The following is a 27,763-nucleotide window of genomic DNA, read 5'->3' as shown; positions in this document are numbered from 1 at the left end:
ATACTGGATGATAGAAAGCCGGATAGAAGGCCGGATAGAACGGGAAACTGAGCCTTGAAGAAAGGGATCGGGGGATTATCTTGGTCTATATGATTTCATTTCCTGGGACTTCAACGAGCGGAAGATCGATTCAGATGGATGAGTTTTCTATGGTGAGAGGTCTAAAAGGGATGAATGTGTTGGTGATCTTCTTGGCGCGTAACGAAAGATGTTTAACGACTGAGAACTTGTGAAAAATAGTACAGGAATATGCATTTGACGAACTGGAGAAAGTGTGACGAGCCTGAACCCTGTGAAAGGGTCTTGTGCACCTTTGAAGATGTCGAATTGGAAATAGTCTTACGGTTGTCTCCTCAGCCATCCATGGTACTGGAAGAAATAGACCCAGCGAGCTCGTTCCACTATGAAGAGCAAAACAACTGACACTCACCCTACTTTACCCCATCAGCAATACCCGTATATGCAGCAGCCGCGACAACATGCCGCTCTCCACGTCTCCCACCCTGTCCAACCCACGCGGTATTTACGGGGGCGGGATCGCCCGTTCGGCCGGTGGTACAGAAACTCGATTCTATTATTCCACCCCATCTCGAGAGCGGGAGAGGCTCAAAGGCTGACACACATCGTCCACGCATCCATCCCACCCCGTTCCCGCCGCTTGGTCGCGCGGAAAAGCATAGTCGCGTTTGCGGGGAGAAGTCCAGCCTTTGCGCGTGCAGCGAACCCGGCCAGCCGAGGAAGCTTACCGGTGACATAGCTCCATCCGCAACCTCACCTCCATTTGCTCCCCACCATCACCCTGAGAACACCCCCGCCGATCCTCCACCACGCCTCGACTGATGCCCGCGAAGCTGTCGGAGGCATTGCCACAATGCTGAACAACGGATTGCGCGCAGCTGCGCCCGTGGCCAGCCAGCCGCGGGCCAGCGCGATCCGGCCGTGTCGGCGACGGCGATGGATGAGCACAGCAACGAAGAAACCTCGAACAGCCCTATTCTTCCCAGGTATCTCTCCCCCTACACTCTTTATACAGCACCTCCCCTTCTAACACCCCAACCCCAGGCCAAGGCGTCCAACGCATCGGCATGGTCACGCCCTGGCTCGCCGCCTTCCCGCGCACCGTCGCGCCTATCCTCGACGAAATCGACAGCACCCTCGGCGTGCCCCTCTCGCGCATCATCGCAGACGGGCCCAACGCAGCCCTCACCGCGACCGAGAACGCGCAGCCCGCCATCATGGCCACATCCATCCTGATCCTGCGCGTGCTGGAGCGCGAGTTCGGCTTCCACACCCCGGCCCGCGTCGACGTCACGCTGGGCCACTCGCTCGGCGAGTTCGCGGCGCTAGTTGCCGGCGGCTACCTCACCTTCCACGACGCGCTGAAGATGGTGCGGCGGCGCGCCGAGGTCATGGCGCGGTGCAGCGCGGACGCGAGCGCGAGCGAGGGCGGCGAGTTCGGCATGGTGGCGCTGGTGTGCGAGAGCGAGGCGCACATGCGGGACCTCATCAAGGGGATCTACGAGTTCTTGGGGCTGTCGAGCGCGGGGTCGAAGTCGGATTCGGCGAATGACTTGCCGGCGGTCGAGCAGGTGTCGATTGCGAATATCAATTCGAAGAATCAGATTGTGCTAAGTGGGAGTATTGAGCGGATTAATACGCTCATGACGAATTTGAGGCAGTTTGGGGGTCACGATCCGAGGCATGTGAGGTTGAAGAGTGATAGCCCGTTTCATAGCCCGCTGATGAAGCCGGCCGAGGAGATGATGAAGAAGTTGCTGTATGAGCCGACGGAGGAGGGGAAGGATATCATCACGTGGCCGGGGACTGTGCCGTGCATTTCGAATGTTTCGGCCAGGCCGTTCAAGTCGGAGGATCAGCTCAAGGATTTGCTGGCAAGAGGATGCGTGGACACTGTCAGATGGTGGAATTCTGTCAGGTATCTAGATCAAGAAGAGAAGGTCAGGAGATGGGTGGGGATCGGCCCAGGCAAAGTTGGCAGGAACTTGGTGGGCAAAGAGGTGGGAATGAAGGGTGCTGTCAAAGGCGGAGGAGTCTGGGGCATCACATCGCCAAAGGAAGCGGAAGAGGTCATGCGAGCACTGGACGACACAGAGCACATAGACGAGGAGGAAGAGGAATGATTCCAAACTGCCAACAGACGGTCAATTTTTTACAGCTAGGAACGCGCCGAGAATGGGCTCAATCGCCATATCTCGGGACCTCTATAGAGACGAGATGACCAATCCGGCATCTACAAAAATCAGCAACCACACGAAGAGAAAAGAGAGACCAGAGCACCCACCAACTTGGATCTTCTGGCCTGTCATGGACGAATTCTTGGCCAGCATTACAAACGCATTCGCGCAGTCTACCAGATCCGTAGCCATTTTCAACGCCGCCCGGTCCTCGATCGCTTTGATCATTTCGGGCGAGTATTGGAGACCCTGGGGCTGTGAGCGATTACCCCAGTTTTGGAACGAATAAGAGGAAGGACGCACCCATTCCGTCAGCAATAACCCAGGCAGCACAGCATTCACCCGCACTTTCGGTCCCTGCGTGCTCGCTAGGCATTTCATAAGATGCAGCTGCGCGGCTTTGGTCACAGCATATGCCATTGAGGAACCGCCTTGGGAGACGCCCTATATCATCGCTACATTAGCCTCATCATCCACGCTCGACACATGAAAATACAGCTAGAAGGGATCTTAGGGTACGCACGGCGACTGAAGCAGTGAGTATGAATGCGCCACCATCGGGGTTTGCGTTGAACGTCGGCAATGCGGCTTTCAGGAGGGCGTGCTGCCCCTTCACGTTTACGGCCCAGCACTGCGTTGATCAGCGGGCTTCCTGGTGGATGCAAGGAGCGGAGAGAGCTACTTTATCCCACTCCTCCTCCGTGAGCGCGTCCAGGTCGCCGAAGGTGCCGAACTTGGTCCAGCCCTGTAGAATAGCAGTAGTGATTAGCATTACTCCTTCACGTATTCGAAGAAGACCAAAAAACGGGGAGTAGCGAACTAGCGCGAGGCTTTGTACAAAATAGACCACACAAAAGCAAATGAAATAAATCCCCCCCCCCAAACACAATCCAAAAAAAAAACCCGCACTCACCGCATTCCCAATCAACACATCCAACCCGCCCAACCCCTCAATCGCCTCGCGCACACACCGCGCGCAGTCCGCCATGTTCCCGCAATCCTAGGGGCACGTTGATCAGCCTTACCATCAAACCCCCCCCCCCCTTTTCTTCACATCTCGACTCGCTAGGTGAGGGCGTGAGGGGGCTGACGAACCGCTTGCACCACCACAGCCTTCACACCATACTCTTTCTCAATCTGCTCTTTCAAAGACTCGGCAGGCTCCCGCGCGCACACGTAGTTGATGGCGATGTTGGCGCCCTCGGCGGCGAAGAGGCGCGTTAGGACGGCGCCGAGACCGCTGGAATTACCGAAATTCGATTATTAGCGCGGCTGGGGTTTTGGGAGGGGGGGGGGGGAAGGAGTGCAGATTTTAGTTTCTAGTAGAGGAGAGCATAATGGGGAATGGTTGAGGAGGATAACGGAAGCGGAACCTTCGTAGAACGGGTAAGATGTGGCTTTTGGAGAGGATTTGATGGGGGAACGAACATGGGGGAGATGGGGCTGGGGTAGACGAGAGAGAGAGAGAGAGAGAGAGAGCACTGCGTACCGTGAGCCGCCCGTGATTAGCACGTTGCGATTTTTGAGGTCGTAGGGCATTTTTGGGCGGTTTTGGTGTTTGGGGGCGGAGGGTATTGAGGGTGTCGAAGTTCGGGGCAATTGGATGGAAGGATTGAGAAGAAATTGGTAGTTGGTTGTGGCAGCGTGCTTACGCAGGATGTCGTACATATGCTTTCCCCCCCCCTTCCCCGTCTGAAGGCCGTAACTCGAGTCGAGTTGCCTTGCCTCCCTACGTACGAAGAAGCTCGTTTTTAGTTGTTGCATAACCGAAACCACATAACCATTTCACCAACCTCCAGTGCCCACCACGCGGCCAAATAAATTGTGGAAAAAGGCTCTACGCTTCTAAGGCATACCTTTCTCTATTATTCTAGTCATATGTTCTTTTATTTTAGAGTGTGGGTGCAGTGCACGGAAGTTCAGAGCAGCTTGGCATTACTTCGGTTATGCCACACTAAAAACGAGCTCCTTCGTACCTAAGGCGGGGTGGAAGGTGGGATGGAAGGTGGCTGGTGGTTCTTCACTGTGGCTAGTGCATCCTAACCCCATCCAGCGTAGACAGATTGATCTGCCAAAAAAACATTCAAGACACGCACATGAAGATCAGTGGCGCAAACCCAGGCTTCCTGTATCAATATTTGTGCAACATTTGGATATATTGCTTTGGTACATCCAACCCAACATCACACCAATCAGCCTTCTTCTCCACATTCCCTCCCTCCTCACCTGACCTACATATTATCAAAATCCAACCCCCATGCATCATCATCATCACCCAACCCCATCCCCATTCCCATATCCCCCCCAAGATCCAACCCCAAATCCATTGCCCCGCCTCCCAGATCCAGCCCACCTCCTGCCCCTCCAACGCTGAGATCTAAATGCCTTTCCAACCCCCTCTCTAGCCCCTGCTGATCCATCGCCATATTAGATCCCACCGCCGCAGCCGCCGCGTCGTTGACAGCGCTCATGCTCATGTCGATATCCGGCATCGCGTGCTGCACGTCGACGTTGAGCGCAGGCAGAGCGTGCGCGCCCACAGCTGCGAGCTGCGCTTCGACGCGACGGTGTAAGCGTACGATTGTCTCTGCGGTGGCGGTATTGGTGAGGTAGATGCTGGCCGCGTTGTCGTACTCGACTTTCAGCATTTCGCGGAGGTTGATGCGGGTGTGTGGGGGGGCGATGGCTGCAATCGGAGAACCCACCCACACAACTTCGAGAGGAGAATTCTGGGTGCTAGGGGCGCAGATGAGGGCAGTGGCGACGTCGAGAGCCACGGCGCCGTTGCCGGTGGAAGTCTGAGACTTGACTTCGTCGAGGATGGCGTGGAGGGTTTTGTGGGCACCGAGGAGGGCGGAGGTGGTGAAGAGTTGGCGGTGGGTGTAGCTGGGTGGGGAGAGGTGGATCGATGCATTCGAGGACCAGATGATGAGGTCCCGGATGGTGTTGCGAAGAGCCAGGCGAAGGGTGTTGCCGGGGGTGCTGGTCCAATGGTCGAGGTCAGTAATGGATGCATAGGAGGAGCGTTCGTAGTGGAGATAGCCTTTGATGGTCTCGAGGAGGGGTCCGATGTCTGGGCGAGCTGGATCTCGGCGGCGGAGAGTTCGTAGACATTTCTCTAGTCGGGTGGAGACCATGGAGAGAATAGTGCTGTGCATGGTCTGTGCATCACCGGATATCGAGTTTGGCCGAATGAGCTTGTGGAAGATCTGCATCAAGACATCGACATCTTGGTGGCTCTGTTCAAGCGCATGAGATGTCATCCAAGTCAATGCGCCGACTAGTGAGGGTAATAGAAATGTCTCAAGGAGATCTATCCAGGTTAGCGACCCATCGATCAAATTCTGCGTCGAACTTACATTCTAGAGCCCCTTTGACACTGTCCATGGACAGCACATCCGCTGAACAGGCATAAATGATTTGACTAAACAAGGTCGGCACTAGCAGATAGAATTCTTGCATCCGGCATGACTTCATAACATCATCTATCGCGGCCGAGTCCTCAGTGAGCAGACCTCGAAGCCAACCGCCTAGGTGTCTACTTTGCTCATCGGTAAGCTCGTCTGCAGGGATACTGAGATGTCCGCGCTCAAGCACTTGCGATACGAAAGATCCAGGCTGTATACCAAGATCATGGTATGTAAGTTCATGCCGATGCACGAAAGCGAGTATTAGGACCAGAATGGCCCCGAACTCGTCATATACAGGCTGATACTCGCCTATGATTGTCAACTTTGCTCACCCAAGTCCTAAGTCCAGAGTTATCTTACCTTGATCTCCATCATACTGCCAATTGTCTAGGAATCCGCACAGTGGCTGTAGTATACTCGCAGGAGACGTGAATAGAAGCATTACATCTAGAGCTTGCGGCTTTTTTGACAGTAGATTAGATATGGACTTGAGATAAGGGGTCATGTTGGTCCCGCAAAGATACGATATGAACTAGATGACTGTCAATAACAGAATATGCCGTCTTATGCATTGACATACCTCAGTAAGAGCCAATACGATCGCCCCAGCATTGCCGTCCATGTTCTCAATTTCATCGATAAACATGTTGACTTTCTCGAAGCTATCCTTGCATTGCTTCAATAGATCTTCTTTGACATACTTGACTTCCGGTGGTTCCTGCATTGGTCGTTCACCGAGAAGCCTCTCTATATTTGATATTGGGATAAGATTGTGGAGAGCGCAGGCGTTAAGGAAATCTTGACGAACGTCCGAGAGAACATTGTTGCCGCCGCCGTCATTGAACCCTTGAGATGGTGTTGGAAAAGCATTCAAATCCACGTGGCTCAATGCTCGTGTGATACAGAATTCCGTTGACAATCCGTACAATGGTCCTTGTAGTTGCGCTACAAGCGGTGGTATTCGGTTAATCAGGAAAGATTTCAAGCAGTTCATCCTCTCGTTGGATTCGCTACGATACATAGCGTTTGATAAGATATCGAAAGAGGCCGTAATGAGATCAATCGCAAGGTTTTGGGTATCAAGCTAACTCGGTTAGATATTTGCATTCAGCAAAGTTTCAAGAACATACTTTGTATCTGGCATGCAGGTAGTTAAGAATCGTGACATCGTCCGTCAACGGACGAGCAACAAGCTACCGTCATTAGTGGTATCCTGAAAAGATTGATAAGTAGGCGTACCAAAGAGTTAAGAAATATGTAGAGACCAGCTCTTGTGTTGATGGTAGGTAGATCCATGAGAGATTCGAGTTGGATAGTTGCAACCGCAATACCATTCTCACCGGTCCCGCCGTTGAGGTCGTTGCTAGGGTCGATAAGAAGTCCATGCTTGTTCTGAGATTCTTCGAGTCGACTGGCAATTGTTGGAGAGGTCTGCTCTAACAAGGGTATGAATGAAGACAGGGATTGAGAGAATGCTTTTCGAAGCTCTGAAGATTGTAAGTCTCGTGCAGCAATGATTGATGTCTTACAACAAAAAGAAGAAAAGTCTCAACACCCTTGCAATCAACAAGATTGGGAATATTTGGTAACAGGAAGTCCACTCATACCTTTGAGCGGCGGTCCGTTCAGCAGCTGGACCATCCTCATATTATCAATGATCCCCATGACCAGCATCCCCAGCGCCTCCCGGACATTGATCGACTGCTGTTGAAGCTGTTGCACCCCGGTCATGGCCTGAACGACCGCATCCCCCGCGTGCGCCGTCACCATGGCCGACATCCACTGGCCTACCACAGTCAGCACCTTGCGCGCCTCCATCCGCGTCTTCGGGCGGTCGCTCGGGGTCGCAAAGGCCTTGTGCAACCTGTGGAAGACGATCTCGTCCAGTTCAGGCGGGTTTTGCCAGCGCTCCATGGGGGAGAGGGCCTCGTCGCTACTTTTTGAGGGCCGATCTCGCGACCACCGAAAGGCCGCTAAGAGGACGTCAGCTGCATCGACGCGGTTCAATGCGAGTAAGCGCTCGAGATAGACGACGAGCAGCGGGTCGATGGTGCTAGTCGAGGCAGTCCGCGGGCGCAGCAGCAGGCCGGCGAGCTTCTGGCCCGCAATGGGAGTCCGCGCGTGTAGCTGGCCGGCGGCGGCTTCGAAGACGTCGGCGCGGATGCGCTGCGAGAGGCAGCGGGAGAAGAAGAGCGACCATTGTTGAGGCGGGGACTCCATCCCTACGACATCGACACGGTGATCGAGTGGTGATTTGGGATGATAGGTTTATTGAGGCGCGGGCATGAGATGAGGTGTGGTTTGTGTGTTGTCGATCGCTGAGGGCCAGTAGTTAGCAGCAAGGATGTCGACACAGACAGCAAGGCTGGCAGCTGGTGTTGAGGCGGATCCCGCCGCGTGGGACGAGCTTGGCGCTATTCTAGAACAATGCCCCTGGATGGTCTGTGCCCGGGTGTTCATCGGGCAGGGAAAGGGTCAAAATAGAGAAAAGAGTCAGAACAGAAATCAGGACAGCACAAGGTAGAGCGAATGCTGCACAACATAGGACAAACGGTGTGATGTATTAACCATTTCTATTAGGTTGTAGCAGTGTTGCCACGGTGTCGTCGCAAGTAGTGAGTGCTGATACATGACCTCCCTTTCCAACGCCTTCCCATATTCCCTGTTTGCTCGACCCTGCGAGTGAGCCCATATTGAGCACGATCCTGAATGTGCCCCTCTCTTGGTGACGTCGACAACATCAAGGCTGTACGTTGCGTCCAGCGCCCTCCTGCGCAGCCTCGTCGACCTCCGGCGCTCTTGGCCCGACCATCCAGTCCTCCATCGCCAGCCACTGACTCCACGTCTTCTCTGCGCCCTCAATCTCAGCCAGGTGCACGTTCTGCAGCGGCCGCAGGAAGGGCACCGACTCATGCGGGCTCATGTCGTACTGGTACTTGACCTTTGCCCAGCCCACGCTCTTGGCCGCAAAAAGGTAGTTCCGCCGCTCACACTCCTGCACGGGCCCAATGCCCTTCCGCCAGTCGTCGCCGAAGAAGCCGTGCAGCACGCCCTCGCGGTCGAAGCCCGTCACGATGAGGCGGCGGATGTACGGTACTAGCGACACCCACATGGGCACCGACGGGCGCTGCTGTGGATGAGACGGCACCGCGCCGTGCCGCGGCCAGGGCATATTGTAGGCGCCAGGCCCCGCAGCGTGCGGCGAGGGCCCTTGGGAGTTGGCGACGGGGTTCTCGCTCCATTGGAAGGGTAGGCAGATGTTGACGAGCGCGGCCACGGCCTGCACCGACGCATCGTGCTGCGCGTGGTCGAGGAAGTACCGCTGGCAGCTCTGGTACGCGGGGTGCCACTCGAAGATGTCAAATTGCGGGTCGCCCGTCATGCCCGCGGGCGAGGCTTCGGTCGACGATGAGGGTCCCGTGAAGGGGCCGCCTCGTGCGGGATAGGATGGGTAGCCGGGAAATCCTCCGAAAAAGGACATAGCATTGGCCTGCAGGAAGTGGTGACGTCGTGTTCCGCGATTTAGGAGAGTATCTAAGGCCGTCAGCGAGGACCCTGGCCGAGAGATGCGCAGTACGGGGCTTACAGGGCGAGTATATGGGAGGCTTTGGGGTTTGGAGTTATTCTGGACCACCATGGACGGACACGTGCAAATGTAATGGTCAATGACGGTTACAAGCTTGCAGGCTGTGGGGAGCATTAGAGGTGAGGGCCAGGCCGGATTTATCATAAGGTCGAGGCTCCTGGAGAGCTCCGGGTCGGCCTCGGGCGTTTCCAAGGACATAGGTTATATTGATGGTGGTGCACTTGGATGTATTCACCCTTGCGAAAATCACGCCTCGAGCTTCCTGCAGCGGGATCCAGGGCAACGGATAGCAGACGCCGCATCAGGGCACAATGCGGACGGGGATACCGCGGTGGAAGTGGCTTGGGCGGCTGCGTGGGAGATGTACATTTTTGCCCGGCTGAGGCTTGCGAAGCCTGCAGAAAAGGGACCAAGGGGAGCCCAATCACCCAATCCCATGAGTGTATGAGCGTGGGCAGTGCTCAGCTGGCGGCGGCCAACTTCTCCACCGAAAAGTTTTGCCTTCCAGGGTGCAAGAATCAAGATGGCGCGAGACACCGAAATCTACCCCAGAACGCAGGCGCCAGCTTCCGGCCGTTGCGCGGCTTCGCTTGTCTGCCAACCGCACCGGAGGTGCCGAGTCTGCAGTGCACAGCCAGGCCCAGGGCCGCCGGAGATCCACCCGTAGCTTTTCCATGGCCTGACGAGACGTGCAGGAACACAGAACACACCGGAGCGTCGAGCCGAGCCTGGGACAGAAGGCGCAAGTCCGTGCCAGCCGACGAATAGCAGCCCGCCATAAAGACAGATTCCAGCAAACATCGGCCAGCACGTTATTCAAGTGGCTGGTGGCTTCGTCGGGCAACGTTGCATCGGCAAGCCGCGGCGTCGCAGGGCCATCCAAGCTGGACCTTGGGAGGCATTGTGGCATCCACGCAGGACCGAAGCATCTCCAGCCGGCACATCCAACCGCATCCCGCCCGAACGAGCAGCGATTGCCCCGATGGAGCTGCAATCCACGGCGCCGCCCAATAGCAGGCCGCAAAGCCACACTGCCACACGTCGGCGAGGAGTACGTCACTGCAGCCACAGCTCGAACTGGCGTCTGCGAATCGGCGCGAGGCCTTGACGCGATGTGACTGTGGCGCTGGGTGCCTCAGCTGCAGCGGTCGACGCCGCGCTCAGCCCTACCCTTCAATGGGTTCGTCGTCCGTCTTGCTGCAAGTTGTGCGGTCCCTGTGGCCGTGCCGTCCCCTTTGCCTGTGCCGACCAGGAACCGTGCTGCCGGGATCTCCATCCGGGCGAAGCGAGCTCGCACACATGGCAACGTCATGGATACGTGTGGCTGTGTGCCCCGAGCATCTCCCTAGCACACCTTAGCAACATCTGTGCATCTCCTTTCCCACGACCCGTGCAACCCGCATCTCGCAACCCAATCTGGTTCCGCTGTTCGGCCTGCCCTGTGTCAGATTGCCGAATCCATCCTCGATCTTAGCCGATCCGGGCCGCACTGCTGCACCATGGCGTCGCAGACCTTCTCGCTAGCCTCCCGCATCAAGGCACGTCGGGCCACCGTTGCACCTGCCGCACGCGTACTGACTGCTTCAGCTGGCTAATGGCCTCTCCATGCCGCAGATCCACCTTGGCGTGTACCTGGCCAGCGGCAAGGAGGCTGCACAGTCCGTGAAGTGGGCGTTGGAGGTACGTCTGCAATCTCCAGTCCAGCGTGTGCATGCTCACATAGGCAGGCCGGATATCGGGGTGAGTTAGCGTAGCCACTCCCATCAGAGGTGCAGCCAATGGGTGCATGCTTCTGCCACTGTGCGACAATTGACGATGACCCCACACAGCCATAGACTCTGCTCAGATGTACCACAACGAAAAGGAGTCTGGCAGCGCCATCCTGGGCTTCCTGGCCAGTGATGCCAACCCAACTGGCCTAACGCGCGAAGACATCCACTACACGACCAAATTGGCCAGCAACTCGACGTATGACGCGGCCCGCAAGTCCATCTCCGCCAGTGTGAAGGCGTGCGGGCTGGGCTACGTCGACCTCTTCCTGCTGCACTCCCCCTATGGTGGCAAACGCGCACGCCTGGAAAGCTGGCGAGCCATTGAAGACGCAATCGACGAGGGGGAAATCAAGATAGGCGGGGTGAGCAACTACGGCGTGAAGCACGTAAGTTGAAATAACGTTGCATGTCGCCACCGATGGCTAGCTGACCCAGGGACGGCCCCTTCAGCTGGAAGAGCTAATTGCCTCCAAACCCCGCATTTTACCTGCCGTCAACCAGATCGAGGTACACCCGTTCAATACCAGAACAGACATCACTGAGTTCTGCGCCGCGAATGGTATCGTCGTCGAGGCCTATGCGCCACTCGTACGCGCGCTTCGTATGAAGCACCCGACAATTGCCTCCCTCGCTGGCAAGTATGGCTGCACTCCGGGCCAGCTGCTAGTGCGTTGTAAGTTATTTCAGCTCAATTGCCACGTATTAGACTCAGCTAATTCTATCAAGGGAGCCTCCAGCATGGCTATGTGCCACTGCCAAAGAGCGTCAAGCAGACGCGGATCGTTGAAAATGCAGATATTGGTGGCTTCGCAATTGGGGCGGAGGACATGGCTGCGATGGACGCTCTGGACGAGTACCTAGTAACCGGTAAGCTGCCCACCACCAGACTGTGCTACGCACACATCCGCAATCGGAGCACTCGACTCATGCGTATGTGCAGACTGGGATCCGACGGACTGCCCATGATGGACGTGGTGTGGTGTCGTGAGGTTGCGCGCGCCGTGGGGGGCAGAGTCAGATGCGTGGATAGGGCTTGGCAGGGCTGCGGGGCTCTGGACCCGACACAATGGATTCGATACGAGTGCGAGAGTGAAAATTTGCGCCGTGTGCATAGTGAAAAAAAGCCACAACTCCTCGGATGCTGATTCTGCAGTGCCCACGTCCCTTGTCCCGGCATCGCTCAACATTCCACATCCCGCACAGCCTTGCCGTGCGCTCCCTGGCTGTACGTAACGAGGGCGTGGAGGCGGCCGACATGACGCTGGGCAATTGCACATCAGCGCTGCCTGCGCGCTGCCCGCTGTCACGTGTCGGCAGCTGCTGTTCTCTGTGATTGGTGTGCTGCTTATCTCTATCGAGCTGTCTGTCGCGCGACGCAACTCTGTGAATTGGGTCCTCCGGCGACGCCCGTATAGAGCCAATAACGCGACGCGATGAGCAGACTTTCGTCTAATCCTGCAGCCGGGGAACCATCTGGCCCCTCGTCGGCCTGGAGATGGGCTGGTGACGTTAGGCATGGCTTGCCTATACCCGCGTGGAGCAGTTGCTTTTGACACGGAATAATAAATTCTTGAACCCCGCCATCTCGACGCGCTGGAGGTATTTATTCGCGTGGTCCTCTCTCTTTCAGACTCCAAAGCTCTTCTCCACGAATCCTCTGAACCAATTCTTATACCCCAAGACCCTCACACACACTCGCAATGGCTGAACCCGAGTTTGAGCAGGCGTACAAGGGTAAACTCCCCACCTCACCTCGACCGACACCGGCCGTTGTTGCCTCACTTGGTCTTTCCTGAGTGAAGCCGTGGCCGTGATGGTGTCAATGATGAAGAAGCAGACGCTGACTGGACATCTCAGAGCTCGTCTCCACTCTGGAGAACTCCTCCCTGTTCGAGAAGAACCCCGAATACAAGAAGGCCCTCGAGGTCGCCGCCATCCCCGAGCGAGTGATCCAGTTCCGCGTGAGGTGGGAGAACGACAAGGGCGAGTGCCAGGTGAACAAGGGCTACCGTGTGCAATTCAACTCTGCCCTCGGCCCCTACAAGGGCGGTCTCCGCTTCCATCCCACTGTCAATCTGTCCATCCTGAAGTTCTTGGGCTTCGAGCAGGTCTTCAAGAATGCTCTTACCGGCCGTGAGTAGCCTCTCCCACCCATACACCCACAATCGGTGCTAATGCTGCTTCAGTCAACATGGGCGGCGGGAAGGGCGGTGCCGACTTCGACCCAAAGGGCAAGTCTGACAACGAGATCCGGAAGTTCTGCGTGGCCTTCATGACGGAGCTCAGCAAGCACATTGGCGCCGACACTGATGTCCCGGCTGGTGATATAGGTGTCTCGCCCCGCGAGATCGGCTGGATGTTCGGTACATACCGCGCCATCAGGAACAGGTGGGAGGGTGTCCTCACCGGAAAGGGTGGTTCCTGGGGAGGTAGCTTGATCCGACCTGAGGCCACCGGATACGGTCTTGTCTACGTGAGTAAAAACATGCCTATGTTCATGGATTGGACCTAACGACATCAGTATGTCGATCACATGATCGCCTACGCCTCAGGCGGCAAGGAGTCCTTCAAGGGAAAGACTGTTGCCATCTCCGGCTCCGGCAACGTCGCCCAATACGCCGCCTTGAAGGTCATCGAGCTCGGCGGAACCGTCGTCTCCCTCTCCGACAGCAAGGGCGCCCTCATCGCCGAGGACGGCAAGAGCTTCAGCCCCGAGGACGTCAACGCCATTGCCGCCCTCAAGGTCCAGCGCAAGTCACTCACCGATCTCGAGAGGCACAGCTTCAAGTACCTCGCGGGCGCGCGCCCCTGGACCCACGTCAAGGTGGACATCGCCCTTCCCTGCGCGACCCAGAACGAGGTCTCGGGCGACGAGGCGAAGGCACTCATCGAGAGCGGCGCCAAGTTCATCGCCGAGGGCAGCAACATGGGCTGCACACAGGAGGCCATCGACGCGTTCGAGGCACACCGCAAGGAGAAGAAGGGCGAGAGCATCTGGTATGCGCCCGGCAAGGCCGCCAACGCCGGTGGCGTGGCCGTCTCGGGCCTCGAGATGGCGCAGAACAGCGCGCGTCTGTCATGGACGAGCGAGGAGGTCGACGAGAAGCTCAAGGGCATCATGAAGGCGTGCTTCGACAACTGCCTCGAGACCGCGAAGGAGTACATCACCCCGGCTGAGGGCGAGTTCCCGTCGCTGGTGGCTGGTGCTAACGTGGCTGGGTTCAAGAAGGTGGCGGCGGCCATGAAAGACCAAGGTATGCTATCTTCTATCTCGACAGATGTGTAGAGTGGATGCTAATTTGAGATAGGTGATTGGTGGTGATTGCTTTTGTAAATACCCGATGCAGGAACTGGACTTTTGACTTCAAATGGATTTGGATTGAGCGAGGGATTGGCGACACTGTAGATACTCTATACTCAGATTATGAATTTAACAGATATGAATGAAACACTTCGAGTTTGCTGTTGGTGATTGTCTGGTTGGGGAAACCGCGGTCTGCGCTGGGACGCGATGAACGCTAGTCCTTTCTCGCTCTAGGCCGCGGTCGTATCCTTGCTCTACTTTTCATCCAACGTCGTATCACCAACTGATCGATCTAATGACGACACTTCTCCCCCCTGAGGCCTGCCAAACCAGACGAAGCGGACTCTACCACGCGAACTGCACGTATCGGCGTTCTTCTTATCCCTAGCCAACCACCGTTCGATGTCTCTCGCTATGGCGACGCGCGAGACGCGTGCCGATACGCGCCTGGAAACCATGACGGAGTTGAGAACGATATACTAGAAAAGACGGCTGAGAGAATAATGCTATGTTGTGGATATGGGTAACAAGGCACTGGGGACGATCTGGACGAGAACATCGTCTTTCCGTATTATCGGAGGTAGTAGACCACGCAATGGAGGCGACGCGTGGTGCTTGGGGTGCCGTTCAGACCAAGTTGTTGCTTCTTGGAGGAGTCCCTACGATATGCTCGCAACTAATCGGCGAACAAGGAATGCAGCAGCTTGGTCGAAGAAAAGCCCAGGGGGCCTTTCATTGGAAATCTAAGTCAGCAATACCCCTTGCCCAGGAACAGACCTATACACTTGCACTACACGTTTGCATCAGAAGGTTTGGTAGCACCAGAGCTCAATTCGATTATCACATGCACAAATTTTGAGGGCGCCGCGTTTGACTCTGGGGCAAACGACCCAGAGAGCAGAAAGATAAAGAATCCTTTCGCATATGGATTGGTCTCCAAAATACATGAACACGAGGATGACTTCCGTAAGAGAGGGAAAAGATGAGCAGGTTTACCTTCATGACGACCTCTCTTGGAGGACGGTGGTCATCTTTCCGTGACTTACATACCGCTGTCTCCAGTCCTCCCTTTGAACAATCTCTACAACTTCTTTCCCGTTAGCGCGAGCTACGCACATACTCTGGATCATCTTCTCTTAGTCTGTATAGTTTTCTTTCTTTCCGATACTTCCTCCAGATATGGCAATAGTTCGACATTCAAGTTTCTCACGAATATTCGGTCGGTCGCGTTGTTGCATCGAGATTCCCGCGCCTGGATCCTTGACCTCATTTATTAGGGTGCTGGCAGACCCTGCGAAGTGAATTAAGGAGCCTAGAGCAAGATTATCTCCACGTGCTCTACTTTTTGGCATATGGCCAGGATCTGATCTCCTGAAGCGCAGACTCCGCCAACCGCACTGGTGTCTTGCTCCAGCGCAAAGTATTGTTTGCCTCAATGTGCAACAGCCGTTCCACGTTTACGTATGCTATTTGAGGCATTTGTAAGGAGCCGACGTGTAGCTTTAGCAGTGGCGTTCCGCCGTGGCTATGACTGCAATTGCCCTCGATGGCTAAGCGCCGAACATATTTCCATGGGTCTCTTTTGTAACGCTGATCGACACTGTCATCTCCAAAGAGACAAACTTCATATCCTTGGATGCACCCATTTCTCTCGCCCATGATAAGAATGGGTTTGTTTTTGAGTCTGTACAGAAAGGAGTCAGGCGGAAGATTTGGATGGATGCGTCCGATCTCTCCAGGAATCCAACGGTGCGCACTTGGTCCCGTCGCCTCGCGGCAGACTTTCGGTGAGCTCTCGACTCTTTTGTTTTCTTTTTGGATCAAAGCAAACGACTCCTTACTAACACGAATATCCACAGGATCATGGTTGAAGAGGTTATAGCGAAGGTACTTTTGTTCGATTCGAAAGGTAGTTTCGATCTTCAGCCAGCTTAATTGAGACAGCTCGTCGTATTTGGGGTCGTAATTTATCACCTGAAACCCCTCCTTTTTAACGTTCTTGCGGTGGAACATCATGAACCTTTCTTTAAGCACTCGAGTCTTTGCTCGTGGGTCGCGCCCTCGGCACGTTGTTATGGGGAGAAACGAGACGCTTCCATCCTCATGAACCTCTGTCACGAGGATGGGACGGCCGAAAAACTTATCTACGTCGACTTGTTTGCGAATCATGGAATCGATCGGGACCTCCGGTTCCTCAAACAACCTGGCAACTGTTCCCGGAGAAAGTTGTCCTGGTTGGAATCGTCCGTCCTTATATTTTCCTTGAGTCGCGCCAGCCATCCACGGCTCCTTCGACCGACCAGGTGCGAGCAATTCAGCCTCTGCTATGATGGCATCAAGAACATTTTTGCCGATATCTATACGCGACTTGTCTTCATAGTGGTATACTTCAACCGCGTTAAAGTCGACCCAAAATTTTCTCGTCAGGTCGACCCGGTAGCGTATTCTGCGGTTTTTGGACCTGTCAATCAGTAGCAGTGTCATCGCTTGCGGGCCGTCCGTCACGTTCTCTCCATAGTCGCGCCGGATGAGCAGACACCCCGTCTCCCGACCGTCAGAACACCCGACCGACAGGTCCAGTAGTGGGTAAAACGCCAGTTTTTTCTTAAAAAGTTCGCGTTCTACCACAATGATCTGACCGTTTGCCAGCGCTGCGAGAGTAGTTTTGTCTACCCTGTCTGTGCAGATCGAGTCCTTCAGTTCCTCGTCGTTGCGCAGCTGGCAGACGCGCCCTTCTTCCGGGACGACCACCCAGGACCCTGGGGGGATAATCGATTTGGTATTGCGGAGAGTGTTCGTAGGAGGACATGTTGGGACACGAATCGTAGGCGGTTGCAGCGCCATACTACGGCGGTTGCTTTCCGGTTTGGGGCTAGGTGGGGGCGTAGGGAGAGCAGACCATGGCATCGCTGCTAGGCTTTTGCTCTGGGAACATTGCGTTGTTTGTTTTGGTGTTCCTATGTTGGAACCAGTCGTCGTGGTGTGCGTGAAGGGTGATGGGGTTGCGCGCGGAGGGAATGTTGGATCAATTAGATGCTTGTTAGAGCTGGCCGTGGTGGCGCGCATGGAAGGCGATGGGGTTGCGCGCGAAGAGAACGGCGAATCAACCGGATGTGTGTTGCGGGGAGTGGACGGACGCTGAACGTCATTTAGTTGACGCCAGTCGGAGAGCATCGGAGAAAAAAGAGGAGCTACAAGACGCTTAGGTGGCGTTACCCAGCGAGGCGGTTGGGGCTCTTGCCCAGCCATGTTTACGAGGCTTCTTTACCAATGGTATAGGAGGCAAGTGTGGACGGGGGTGCTGATTGAGCGCGGATACAAGTGGCCGGTGGCGGGTATACTAGCAAGCTAGCAGACCCCGGAGGGCCAGAACCGTGTGTTGAGTGACAGCCTCAAGAGGTGGAAGTACTGGTGTGACGGAGATGTTTGGTGGTCGAGGTAGTTATCCGCAAGGACTAACGTTGTCAAGCGGCTACAGCATGCATATCGAGTCAGCGAAGCAGAAAAGATGTTGGGTGCTACAAGATGTCAAGGAGTTTTGGAGCACGATACAAGATACATCAAAGCTCTGCACGACTTACTCAAGATGCGTGTGCGCGAGGAGCTCAGTGGCCCAAGAGTCGGGGTTTGAATTGCTTCAGGTACGTACGCAAGAAAGAGGCTGTATATCTGGAGGTTGCGAACGCGCGCCTGCTAGAACGCTGGATTGGATGAAGCAGTCCTACGCATGAGCTCATTGATACATGCTATGAGCTAACATTCTGGTGAATTGGGGTGGTCGTAATGATGGGAGACCACGAGGCAGCTCGATAGTTCAGTAAGTGGTGGATAGCAGTCCAGTGTCGTCTTCAGTCGACGTTGATGGGCCTAGGACCAATGTATGGACCTATTGCCTGTATCGCCTGCGTCGCACACAGGCGTCACCGAACGGCCATTGTAGCTGCGTCCTTGTCCTCTTTAACTGTGAGGAGAGGGGGTATGGGTTAAGGTGGGGATTTCGAGCTCTACGTGTCTGTTAGTGAGTGGTGTCTAGAAACTTGAATCCATGGTTTGATATCTACCGTCACCATGGCTTGGCGATGCCAGTACCCTGGTACCCCTTTCTCTTTAAGCGACGCCGCAGCGTAACAGCTTCACGCATGCAGGGCGAACACCACTCGTGTCGTTATCATATGACTGACTGGTCTTTAAATGTTTCAAAGTTTGTCACGAGCGTGAGAATTTCTATTTAGAATAAAATATCGGCCTGTCGAGTCCTCGTATTCAGAAAACGTCCCCACAGCCTGGCCCCAAGAACGACTCTCACAAAAATAAAAATAATATGACATGAGTATGGGTCCACAGATATACCGCCGCGCGGTTTCCACTCTTGCCCGCTCAGCGCCACTGTGAGGAGGAGCCCAGCTGGCAAGCATTGAGCCAGTCAAAACGTAATCTGATTTCCACTGTATCGACCTTTACATTGTTTTTTGGGTCTCAAAAGCCCATTGGCGCCCACGAAGCAGTGGCAAAAAAGAGTGCCTAGACTTACGTCTAAGGACGATAGGACTGCAATACATCAAAAGTACAATTTGGCCAAACAGTCAAAAATCAAGAGCCCTTCGCAAAAACTCCCTCGTCAGCCTTTTCAACCGCAACTCTCGCATCGCTTTGAACATTCAACCAGCCCCTGCCTACCTCCCCTCCGGATCTCTACCTAAAATCCCCTCCAAAACGGACATCCGACCGTCGGTATATCTTCCGCGGAACACAAGGCCCCGCCTTGACCGGCCGACCCAGTACCATGCGACCATTGAGGGTCGCAATCGCGCGATTGGCTTCCTCTGGGGTCGGTAGCTCTACAAAGCAGAACGATGGGTTGCGGCCAGCGGCGTGATCCCAATCCATCAGTATGCGTTTGACGGTGAAGCCGTTCTTGGTGAAAAGAGCATGGACGTCTGATGCTTTTGCTTGGTAGATGAGGTTGCCGATATATATTCGGCGGCCGCCCGCGTTGTCGTCGTTGGTGCTATCGGTAAGGGTTGCGTCAATGCTGTTGGACAGCTCATGAGCATGTAAAGATGGCTTCGTCGGAGAGCCTGCGGGTGGCGCTGCAGACGTTAGTCGAGGCAAAGGAGCATACTGGGTGGACCCCGAGAGCATCGAAGGGGTCGGAGAGTGCGCTTGTAGACCATGCGGGCACGGTGGTTGAAGGCTACCTTGCTGGGCCGTTCGAGTCTGCATTGCCCATCCTGGATGCTCGACCGTCTCCGGGACGTTCCCTTCTTCCTCAAACGACATGGAAATTGCCAATCCAGGAATGTAGGGATGTTGTCCTCGGAGCGCATTCATCGTCTCCGGAAGCATGTCGGAACCGTACAACTGATTCTGGACTCGGTATTCTTGGAGGGTCTCGACCTCACCAGCGTCCAGATGGATAGGCTCCGTGCTCCAAGCTTTAAGGTTTGTGTACTCAACCCAGTATTCCTTGTCGACCTTCACGTAGCAAAGGCTACGGAATTGCGGAGACCCCGGCCTGAGCTTGAGTATGGGCGCATCATCGTGAGGTTGGGCTCCAAATCCATCAATGGCAAGGCTACATGCCGGGGCATACTCACCAAGACGATTGATCCGCGTGATGGGGTCCTGGCCGTTGTTCCAAATCACGTGGATCTTCACCATCCCATTGACCGTACCCGTTACTAGGCAAGGCAGGCCGAAGATGTTGATGCTGTCCTCTTTGGTCTGTGCGTGCACGACTGACGGTTCGCTCAAGACGGGCGGCAAGTAGCAGACGAATCCTTCTTCAAAGTCCTTCCACCGAAGTGGGCGCCCCTCGCCACTGATTATCACTCCGAGTGGGTGTTCTTGTGCTTTGGCGGCTTGGACTCTCAGAATTTCCAAAGACGCAGCATCAAGTACTATCTTCTTTGAACTATCACCGTCCGGGCGGAAGAGTTTGAGGTACTTCCCCTCTATGCAATACTTGGTGATCAACTTCACAAAGCTTTGCTTCGTTAATCGTCCCGAGTACATCCCTTTTCCTACTCCTGGAGTTATGACCTCAAACCCTAGGTCCTTGGATTTGATTTTGTCTTGAAGCAGGACATACTGTTGTCTTGACACGCGGTTGAAGAATCCATCAGTTTGCGTCTGTGAGTTCACCTCTTGGACAGTCTTGTTTCCCATGGTCGTAATGATGTAGAATGATGCCATTCCAGTCGACACTTCAAAATCCGCAATCAACACCGGGTGATAGAAGAAGTCCAGTTTCGTCTGTTGTCGGAAGATAACCGAGTCCGGCGCAATCGAAGTTTTCGTCGGAAGCCAAGCCAAGGTTCCAGGAACCAGCATGTAGTACAACTGAAGTAACTCCAGCGAACGGTTCTCGAGAGACAACGGCGCTGCAAGATCTGCCGCCGTCGATCCCCACTCCCACATCTTCCAGTCCGTATACGGTAGGAGAAACTCGGTCTCAACGCGATACTGCTTCCGCACATCCACCCATCGCACGGCCCACGGCTTGTTGGACGAGCAGCCGTACTTCAGCTCCTTGGTTTGAATCTCCGGAGTGTGGTCTGGGCTCTCCAGTGGAAGATACCACCGGCCGCTCTGTGCTACCTCGTCTATTCCTGGACCGCCGGCCACGATTGGTAGGAAGGAAACCATGTTGCCTTTCCCCCAAACTTCTACGACAACCACTTGGCTCCCATAATGCCTGTCCGGGAGTTCTTGGCTTGGTAGCAGGGGCTCGTGGATTGCTTCTTTCGCCGCAAGCGTGTGGACAGTGCCGCATTTGATGCGGTTTCCCATGCTGGAGAGTTGTCGCGCTATTGGAAGGCTTGAAGGCAATGTTTTATGCTGGGAAGATGTGTGGGGGTTTCGAAGTGGTTCTAGGGGTTTCGAGAGGGTGGTGAGTTGTTTGGGTGGTGTGCTGAAGGTGGTTGGCTTTGCGGAAGGAAGTAGAAAAGGACAGTCTATTTATGCAGGACACTAGTCCACATGTTAGTCAAGGTAGTGAATGGCTGAATAAGGGCCGTTTCACCATGGATTCTGATTAGCCACTAAAACGCACCGTGGTGAATATAACGCTGGAGCCGAGCCTGTTATGCGGTATTAGAGTGCTACACGGCGCGTTCAAGGCATGAGAATGAGCCATATACTAGCTTGAGTGGAGAAGTAGTATGCGTTTGATTCTTTTTGGCAGCTGAATAAACACTGAAGCAATCCAGGGAGTATCCTTTGATATGAGATCTAGCAACTTGAATGCGCTGTCGCAGATATTCGTGTTCGTGTTTTATGGTGTACGAAAGCACCTCTCACGACCTTACGGCGTCGTTTATGCGAATGTGACGGAGGGACGGCCTCGACTGAACGGAGAAACTAGACCATGTTTCAATAAGAAAGGCTCTCGAAGAAGGCTTTCCCGAGCAATTTTCTGAATTGAAAGGGGTACAGCAAGCGGTAAATTAGTTCCATTGGAAACATTGGGAACTGTGAACGTAGCAATCAGATTATAGAGATCATCTTCTAAGGCAAATGAGATTTCGGGTTAAGACATATGTGGAATCAAAGCTCAAGTCTGTAAAATCAGCCTACCATAAAGGTACGTAGTACGAAAATTAATAAACATGGGTTGGAAAACGTCAAATATCACTATTAGAGTAGCCGAGATACAAAAGTTCTTGTGTGAGACCGACACATTACACGAGTATAAACTCTATTTACATCCTACGTTACCTGAATACTACGCTAGAGGCTGAAGGAAACCATAGAAAAGATATTAGTGTATCAAACCTTGCTCAACTCAGTGCCTAATCTACCTCGTCGGAGAAAGAAAGAACAAAATAGTCCTTTGATCAGCTGCAGCACTAATAGTAGTAGCAGTTGCAGATTTACTCTAGAAATCGGGCTCTACAACGAGCGGTCCTTACCCCACGCCGTGCCTGGTTATCGCTTTTGGAAGAAATTTCGAGACCTCTCTTGGAAAAATGGATGCCCAGAATGCGCGCCTGCTTGGCTTGGCTGATTGCCCGAGAATGGCATCCTAGCGCCAGGATTCGTTGCGAGCGTGTTATGTGGAGGTAAAACAGTCGGATACGGAGGAGGTTGACCGCCTTGGTTGAACACTGGCATCCCGACTGGCCTGTAAGGGGCCCCGTGTGTGGCATAAGGATGGGCCGTAGGCGTATGCGTATATGGGTGATGAAAGTGTGTGGGCCTTGGAGCTATAGATCCCGGACCAAATGTCGCTTGCCCTGTGTGCTGTTGAGGCCACTGGTGGTGGATGCTGACGGGCGGCTGCGGCGGCCCCATGTAGGCATGGTGAAAGTGCTGATTGTAGTGAATGTTGTGGGGAGGAAGTGCGCCCCGAAAGTTAGGCGGGGTTTGCTCCACTCTAGTAGAGACATGGTGCTGCTCATTTTCTTGCCCGTATGGCATTGAGACTGCCAGTCCGTGGCAGAATGGATGGTTACCGGCCAGAGCCTCCTCCGTTGACTTGGGTATGTTCGTTTTGTCGAGATGATTTCTTCGTCGATATTCCAAAATAGTTTCCAACGCAGAGGCGTCCAAAAAGATTGGAATCGGACTCCACGCTCGTAGATTTGTGTACTCGACGTAGTAGTCTTTCTCGACTGTAACGAAGGTCGGCTTCAAAAACTGAGGCGATCCGTGTCTCAGGTTCAAGAGTGGGGTATTATCGTGAGATTTAGCACCATAACCTTCAACAGCAAGGTGCAAGCTACGTTCTCGCCGCTCTGTCACTTTGTCTCCAGAGAACACCGATGCAATTGGCACTTCACCGAACTCCCGCATCGGAAGCACTCGAACCATTCCGTTCTTTTTTCCAGTGACGAGGCATGCGCGTCCGTATATGTTGATCTTATCTTGCGCAGTTTGTTCATGCAGAACGGTCGGATTAGGGAGTTGTTCGGGTAGAAGATAGACCTTGCCGTCTTCGATTTCTTCCCATTTCGGTGGCACGTACGGTACGTCCTTAAGTGGCCACATCAAGGGATGTGCTTGGGCAGCGGCAACTTCTGTCCTGACCAGATCCAGGGACGCATCGTCGAGCATGACACGGTACTTGTTCTTCTTAGACAGACTGCAGTTGAGGTAAACGTATTCAATCTGAAACTTCTCCTTTACATTCATGAAGCTTTGTTTGATCAACGGAGCGGAATCCTCTCTCAGCGTGGCGACTTTGAAGCCGTAATCTACGCTGTCATCCTTTTTGTCCACCAGAACAAGATAGTCGTGCCGTAAAGCGCGGTTGAAGAACTTGTCGGATGCCCTTTCCGCGTTTATCTGCCTGAATGTCTTGTTGCCCATCGTCGTGGACAGGTGGAATGTAATAATACCATTTGATCGATCGAATTCAGTCACTACCACAGGTCGACCAAAGATTTTCGAGGAGGTGACTTGTTGGAAGATGATGGAGCTGGGATGAATAAGCTCTGGCTGGGGAAGCCAGACTATTACCCCGGGTATAAACGCTGCGTACGCCTTTAGTAGCTCTAGGAAGTAGCTAGACAAGATCGTAGGTGGAGTGGAAAAGGGACCGTCAGATTCAATATATTGGTGTAGGAACTTTTCTTCGACTTCATATCGTTTTCGGACGTCTATCCATCGCGGAGTCCAAAGTATCCTCGACGAAAAGGCGAATGTCATCTCCATGGTGGCAGTTTCAGTGCCATCATGGTGGGCCTGGAGGCTCCGAAGAGGAAAATACCAGCGACGGTCATTTGGTTTATTCTGAATGTCTTGTAGTCCATCTTGCTCGCGTAGGGTGGGATAGACCATCGGGTTGCCAGTACCAGGATGAGACCCTACTATCACTACCGGGTGTTTATAGTAATGCTTTGGTAGGTCTTGGGCGATAAGAATAGACTTATTCAAGTTTTCCTCCTCCTCGATGATATAGAATTGGCCGATTTGAGTGGCCATTTCGCGTGCTATGGTCGCTTTCTCTGAGGTAAGGCTGGGGTGGTGATGCTAGGATCGCAAAAGGTGGCAGACGAGGCGCGGATAGGTGGCAGACGAGGCGCAGATTGGTGGCTTGCCGTTGGGCGTATGGTGATGGAAGTGGATATTTTTCGAGCAGGAAGGGTAGCAGCCAATTGTTGTGCCGTATGTGGTCGCTGGAGTTATGGTTATGAATCTATAAAGAGACTGGGCAATGGCGGAGACACAGAGGGGGCATACAAGTACGAGGGGAGAGAATTCACGCCTAGGCATATTAGTGAAACCAGAGCGAGCTTCAAATTCACCAAGTACCAAGTTCACTGAAACGCATCGTGGTGCCTCCATGTGCTTTTGCTTTGCTTGCCTAGTTTGGCGGCCATCGTCGTTACTCATGAGGCAATGCTGGAGAGGCATATTCATTCCAACGCAGAACAGCAGAGGACACTGTGGAGGGTACACTTCGTTAAGATGGTGGCGATGAGTTCTTCGATATACAGCAGCTGTTTTGCATCGTCTGCGAGAATGGGCGTCCACTGACAGCCTAAGAAGGACAGCATGCCGGTGTTGCCTCTGTCCCGAGATAGCAGATAATTACTATTATTTCCCTTGATTAGCGAGATTTGATTGTCCATCCGAGTTGGGTTGGCGTCGAGTTGAATTGGTCGAGAGCAATTTGCTGTGGATGTTGAAAAACGGCTTTACAGCCTTAACACCAACCGTTTGACAGGCCATAAGCCCTGCCGCTTGATCACCACAGACCAAGTAGCACACAGGGAGGTTCATACTGTCTTGCAAGCCTGGAGGTACTGCTGTGGATCCCTTCACTACTCCTAGCGATACACACACGCGTAAGCACTTGAACCGGGCGCGCCTCTCCCGTCACCACAACACTGAGACTTCCATCATGCTAGCCTGTCACAAACTCGGTCAGTTTGAACACTGATACTCTAACAATTACCTAGCCCTGAATGCTCGCACTCATGCTCCCCTCTATTTTGATACTACTGGAAAGCGGCTCACTCTCCAAGAAACCACAGACAGCCGGGTAGAGGAGGGCGGGAATCTGGAAAGGCGCCCTGAAGGTATAGAAAGAGAACAATTGTGAGTAAAGGAACTTCCTCTCTTCTACCTATAACTTCTTTCGAGCACGTGCACTCTTGTTCTGACATGTTAGACGCTCGTTTAGCCCCCCAGACTAAAAACAGCTTCCACGGCTGTGCTTCCTTATCTCCTCACCTCTTCAATCTTCCAAATATCGTCCTCCTAGCAAGCTGAACACCCTCGACACCGCTTCTTACACTCACCTTTCCTAATCGTCTGGGGCAGAATACCCCCTCGTACTGAATACTTCGTTCATTCAGCTTTCATAGTAGCCAACAAAAGCTGATATTTCTCCAGGAGGGAAAATGGTCACTACAAACCATATTTACTATCTCCCGAGATTCGAAAGCGTTCCGCTAGATTCAGTCATACATCAGCAAGTCGTAGGAAACCGAGGCTTCTTCAATCATCCTGTTCTTGTCATCGAGTTTGCCGAAACCCCCAACGTCGTCCGCTTCCTACCTTTGACAACTTTTCGAGGGATATACGGAACAGGTCCAACGCCTTCAGACATACGACTCGAATACATCGCTATCCAGGACTTGAACAGCCCACCCGACGATGAGGTCAAAGTTCAAGTCACGCCCGAATCACCCCAGATGGACGGTAGGACATGGATAAAGATGGAGGTCTTCCGGATCGAGGCGTTCAACCTCCAACAGTACCGCTGGAAAACCATCGAGATTGACGCAAACGGCATGAATATAATCTGGACGCGTTTGAGACAGCTGGATATAGCACCGGGAGCGGTCATGCAAGTGCCAGACGAGACGAGCATCGGGACAGACTCTATACTCCATACACAAATCGGGGACGAAAGGGAGGGATATTCAATTCTGAACCATCTTGCGGTTGTAGTCGAAATCAGCGACGAGTTTGCTCGTATCTTGCCCACCACGACGAAAGATGTTAGTCAGACGGGCATACAAAAAGGTGCCCAGGCTAGGGCATTTCGACAACAATACCTGCTCATTTCGAATACAGCGGTCGTAGGCCATGACGGTACGCCCGTACTAAACCTCGACCGAATTTCCTCTCCTTTGAGCCAAAACGTCTACGTAAAGACAGGCAAGTCTTATTGGATCGAAATCGGCCGGCTGAAGTACTACCAATTCCCTTCTGTGAGGCTCGATCCCCTCTCCGCTCGCGTGCTTCTCAACTACCATTTTCCGCTTATTCATGACCGCACGCTGAGTCTGTATCTTGGGCGAGCACCATCGCCGCACCTGGAGCCATTGCCCGCAGATCTGCCGCGAGATCTATCTGGTACGGCGCCTATCTCGCAACATCGTGAAGGCCCTCAACAGCCTCAAACGCCTGCCAGCGCTGCTCCTCGCGAGCCTCAAAATCCATTCCTCCCGGTGTATCCCCCGGATCCGGCTTCGATTCAAAGGGTCGCACAGCAAGAAGAAGTCCAGAATCCGTATCGGCCTGTGTTTCCTGCTGGAGAAGTCGAGGCTCCAAATCCGTATAGACCAGTGTTTCCTGATTGACGAGGCGGTAGCGGTGCTGAGGGCGGTCGGAGGTATTACGTTGGCGGTCAAAGGCGGCCATCTTCTCTTTTTCCTGCCTTCTGATTCGTATGTATCTGGTGTACTTAAAACCCGCGAAGTCTCAAATCTGGTCAAGGGCTTCTGAATTTGGACGATATGGAGCCACCGTCAGGGGTGCTTCATATTTCTTAAAATAGTTGCTGTGCTGTTAACTATTTGACGTCGTAAATCGAATTAGTTAGAGATTATAGAGATGGTGATGAGAATGTGAATGAGACAGCACGAAGTCGAAGCGGATCACGTGCCGCACATAGGGCGTTAGCGCCGTTGACTCTGCCTTGTCTCCTGGACAACGCCGCCAAACAGATCCATGGCTCTGTCATTCGAATCCACCCCAACCTCGACTCCGCACCCGTTCCCCGAGGTCTGCTCTGCAATTTTCATCCAAACCGCCTTCAGCGCTCCCTGGCATACACTCAATATTTCATTACAACTCGTTGCCACCACAATTGCTCTACGCTATTGAGACAGAAGGATTCCTGTACCACTCCGCTCGAAATTCCCCCTTGCGCTCCCTCCTGAGACTCCACGCGAAGAATTCCCCGATACATGCGATAGCATTGCTGCGCCCTGTCTGGCATGGCCGCCTTAAGCTTCAGGCCCCTCCAGGTGGCCAAGCGGAAATTCCAGTCCTACTCGCGGGTGCCCGCCGAGACGGAAGACGACTCAGCCTACTACGACGACGTTGAGAAGCGCTACGCCGTTGACGATAACGATTTCGACACCGACTACCTCTCCTCTCCCTCCTCCGTTTTCTCCTCCCGCGCCTCGTCGGGGGTGCATGCGCCTCTGCGCCGCCGATCGCTATCGAAACCGACCATAAATGCCTACTCGTATCGAAATCCGAGAGCGTTCTCGCGCTACTTTACCGTAGCGCTGGCGTCGACAGTGTTGCTC

The 27,763-nt window shown here is 53.9% G+C and overlaps 9 protein-coding genes across 9 annotated transcripts; 4 read left to right on the top strand and 5 right to left on the bottom strand.

The window, feature by feature from the left end:
• Positions 1-787: 787 nt before the first annotated feature.
• On the top strand, positions 788-2,625 carry BDZ99DRAFT_463258 (FabD/lysophospholipase-like protein). Its single transcript, XM_033720040.1, has 2 exons — positions 788-1,004; positions 1,063-2,625. Exon 2 carries the CDS (start codon positions 1,086-1,088, stop codon positions 2,139-2,141), a length of 1,056 nt encoding a protein of 351 aa, XP_033576427.1. The 5' UTR covers positions 788-1,004; positions 1,063-1,085; the 3' UTR covers positions 2,142-2,625.
• BDZ99DRAFT_509042 (Med5-domain-containing protein) lies at positions 2,145-7,825 on the bottom strand (the record flags this gene model as incomplete). Its single annotated transcript, XM_033724378.1, has 13 exons — positions 2,145-2,251; positions 2,303-2,639; positions 2,719-2,826; positions 2,878-2,940; positions 3,109-3,195; positions 3,291-3,435; positions 4,431-5,508; positions 5,555-5,914; positions 5,966-6,137; positions 6,186-6,689; positions 6,736-6,798; positions 6,845-7,129; positions 7,196-7,825. The coding sequence occupies 13 exons, from the start codon at positions 7,823-7,825 to the stop codon at positions 2,223-2,225; spliced, it is 3,861 nt and encodes a 1,286-aa protein (XP_033576426.1). The 3' UTR covers positions 2,145-2,222.
• A 330-nt stretch (positions 7,826-8,155) lies between these two features.
• Positions 8,156-9,392, bottom strand: BDZ99DRAFT_443763 (uncharacterized protein). Its single transcript, XM_033717867.1, has 2 exons — positions 9,192-9,392; positions 8,156-9,139 (listed from the first exon to the last, which is right to left on the bottom strand). The coding sequence occupies exon 2, from the start codon at positions 9,084-9,086 to the stop codon at positions 8,346-8,348; it is 741 nt and encodes a 246-aa protein (XP_033576425.1). The 5' UTR covers positions 9,087-9,139; positions 9,192-9,392; the 3' UTR covers positions 8,156-8,345.
• A 1,161-nt stretch (positions 9,393-10,553) lies between these two features.
• Positions 10,554-12,104, top strand: BDZ99DRAFT_463255 (aldo-keto reductase family 1 member E1). Its single transcript, XM_033720039.1, has 7 exons — positions 10,554-10,729; positions 10,779-10,871; positions 10,919-10,931; positions 11,021-11,349; positions 11,414-11,636; positions 11,690-11,830; positions 11,904-12,104. Exons 1-7 carry the CDS (start codon positions 10,691-10,693, stop codon positions 11,927-11,929), a joined length of 864 nt encoding a protein of 287 aa, XP_033576424.1. The 5' UTR covers positions 10,554-10,690; the 3' UTR covers positions 11,930-12,104.
• A 436-nt stretch (positions 12,105-12,540) lies between these two features.
• On the top strand, positions 12,541-14,350 carry BDZ99DRAFT_463253 (glutamate dehydrogenase). Its single transcript, XM_033720038.1, has 5 exons — positions 12,541-12,697; positions 12,821-13,096; positions 13,150-13,436; positions 13,485-14,217; positions 14,272-14,350. The coding sequence occupies exons 1-5, from the start codon at positions 12,664-12,666 to the stop codon at positions 14,283-14,285; spliced, it is 1,344 nt and encodes a 447-aa protein (XP_033576423.1). The 5' UTR covers positions 12,541-12,663; the 3' UTR covers positions 14,286-14,350.
• Positions 14,351-15,605: 1,255 nt separating this feature from the next.
• BDZ99DRAFT_520814 (uncharacterized protein) lies at positions 15,606-17,516 on the bottom strand (the record flags this gene model as incomplete). The annotated part of the gene is made up of 1 exon (XM_033725564.1): positions 15,606-17,516. The coding sequence occupies one exon, from the start codon at positions 17,514-17,516 to the stop codon at positions 15,606-15,608; it is 1,911 nt and encodes a 636-aa protein (XP_033576422.1).
• Positions 17,517-18,959: 1,443 nt separating this feature from the next.
• Positions 18,960-21,059, bottom strand: BDZ99DRAFT_476883 (uncharacterized protein; the record flags this gene model as incomplete). The annotated part of the gene is made up of 1 exon (XM_033722083.1): positions 18,960-21,059. One exon carries the CDS (start codon positions 21,057-21,059, stop codon positions 18,960-18,962), a length of 2,100 nt encoding a protein of 699 aa, XP_033576421.1.
• An 855-nt stretch (positions 21,060-21,914) lies between these two features.
• BDZ99DRAFT_531792 (uncharacterized protein) lies at positions 21,915-24,194 on the bottom strand (the record flags this gene model as incomplete). Its single annotated transcript, XM_033726466.1, has 1 exon — positions 21,915-24,194. One exon carries the CDS (start codon positions 24,192-24,194, stop codon positions 22,197-22,199), a length of 1,998 nt encoding a protein of 665 aa, XP_033576420.1. The 3' UTR covers positions 21,915-22,196.
• Positions 24,195-25,116: 922 nt separating this feature from the next.
• Positions 25,117-26,806, top strand: BDZ99DRAFT_476881 (uncharacterized protein; the record flags this gene model as incomplete). Its single annotated transcript, XM_033722082.1, has 3 exons — positions 25,117-25,138; positions 25,175-25,294; positions 25,611-26,806. The coding sequence occupies 3 exons, from the start codon at positions 25,117-25,119 to the stop codon at positions 26,804-26,806; spliced, it is 1,338 nt and encodes a 445-aa protein (XP_033576419.1).
• Between the last annotated feature and the right edge of the window lie 957 nt (positions 26,807-27,763).

This window comes from Mytilinidion resinicola (genome assembly GCF_010093595.1).
Source record: "Mytilinidion resinicola strain CBS 304.34 unplaced genomic scaffold BDZ99scaffold_10, whole genome shotgun sequence".
Classification (NCBI taxonomy): domain Eukaryota; kingdom Fungi; phylum Ascomycota; class Dothideomycetes; order Mytilinidiales; family Mytilinidiaceae; genus Mytilinidion; species Mytilinidion resinicola.
Note: the sequence above shows the minus strand (reverse complement) of the source record. Positions and strands in the feature narration are given on the sequence as shown.

Coding starts and splice junctions, on each gene's coding strand:
- BDZ99DRAFT_463258 (XM_033720040.1), top strand. CDS start 1,086: ATGGTCACGCCCTGGCTCGCCGCCTTCCCGCGCACCGTCGCGCCTATC.
- BDZ99DRAFT_443763 (XM_033717867.1), bottom strand. CDS start 9,086: ATGTCCTTTTTCGGAGGATTTCCCGGCTACCCATCCTATCCCGCACGA.
- BDZ99DRAFT_463255 (XM_033720039.1), top strand. CDS start 10,691: ATGGCGTCGCAGACCTTCTCGCTAGCCTCCCGCATCAAG. Junction 11,350..11,413: donor GCAACTACGGCGTGAAGCAC/GTAAGTTGAAAT, acceptor CGGCCCCTTCAG/CTGGAAGAGCTAATTGCCTC. Junction 11,831..11,903: donor GGACGAGTACCTAGTAACCG/GTAAGCTGCCCA, acceptor GCGTATGTGCAG/ACTGGGATCCGACGGACTGC.
- BDZ99DRAFT_463253 (XM_033720038.1), top strand. CDS start 12,664: ATGGCTGAACCCGAGTTTGAGCAGGCGTACAAGG. Junction 13,097..13,149: donor CAAGAATGCTCTTACCGGCC/GTGAGTAGCCTC, acceptor ATGCTGCTTCAG/TCAACATGGGCGGCGGGAAG. Junction 13,437..13,484: donor CCGGATACGGTCTTGTCTAC/GTGAGTAAAAAC, acceptor TAACGACATCAG/TATGTCGATCACATGATCGC.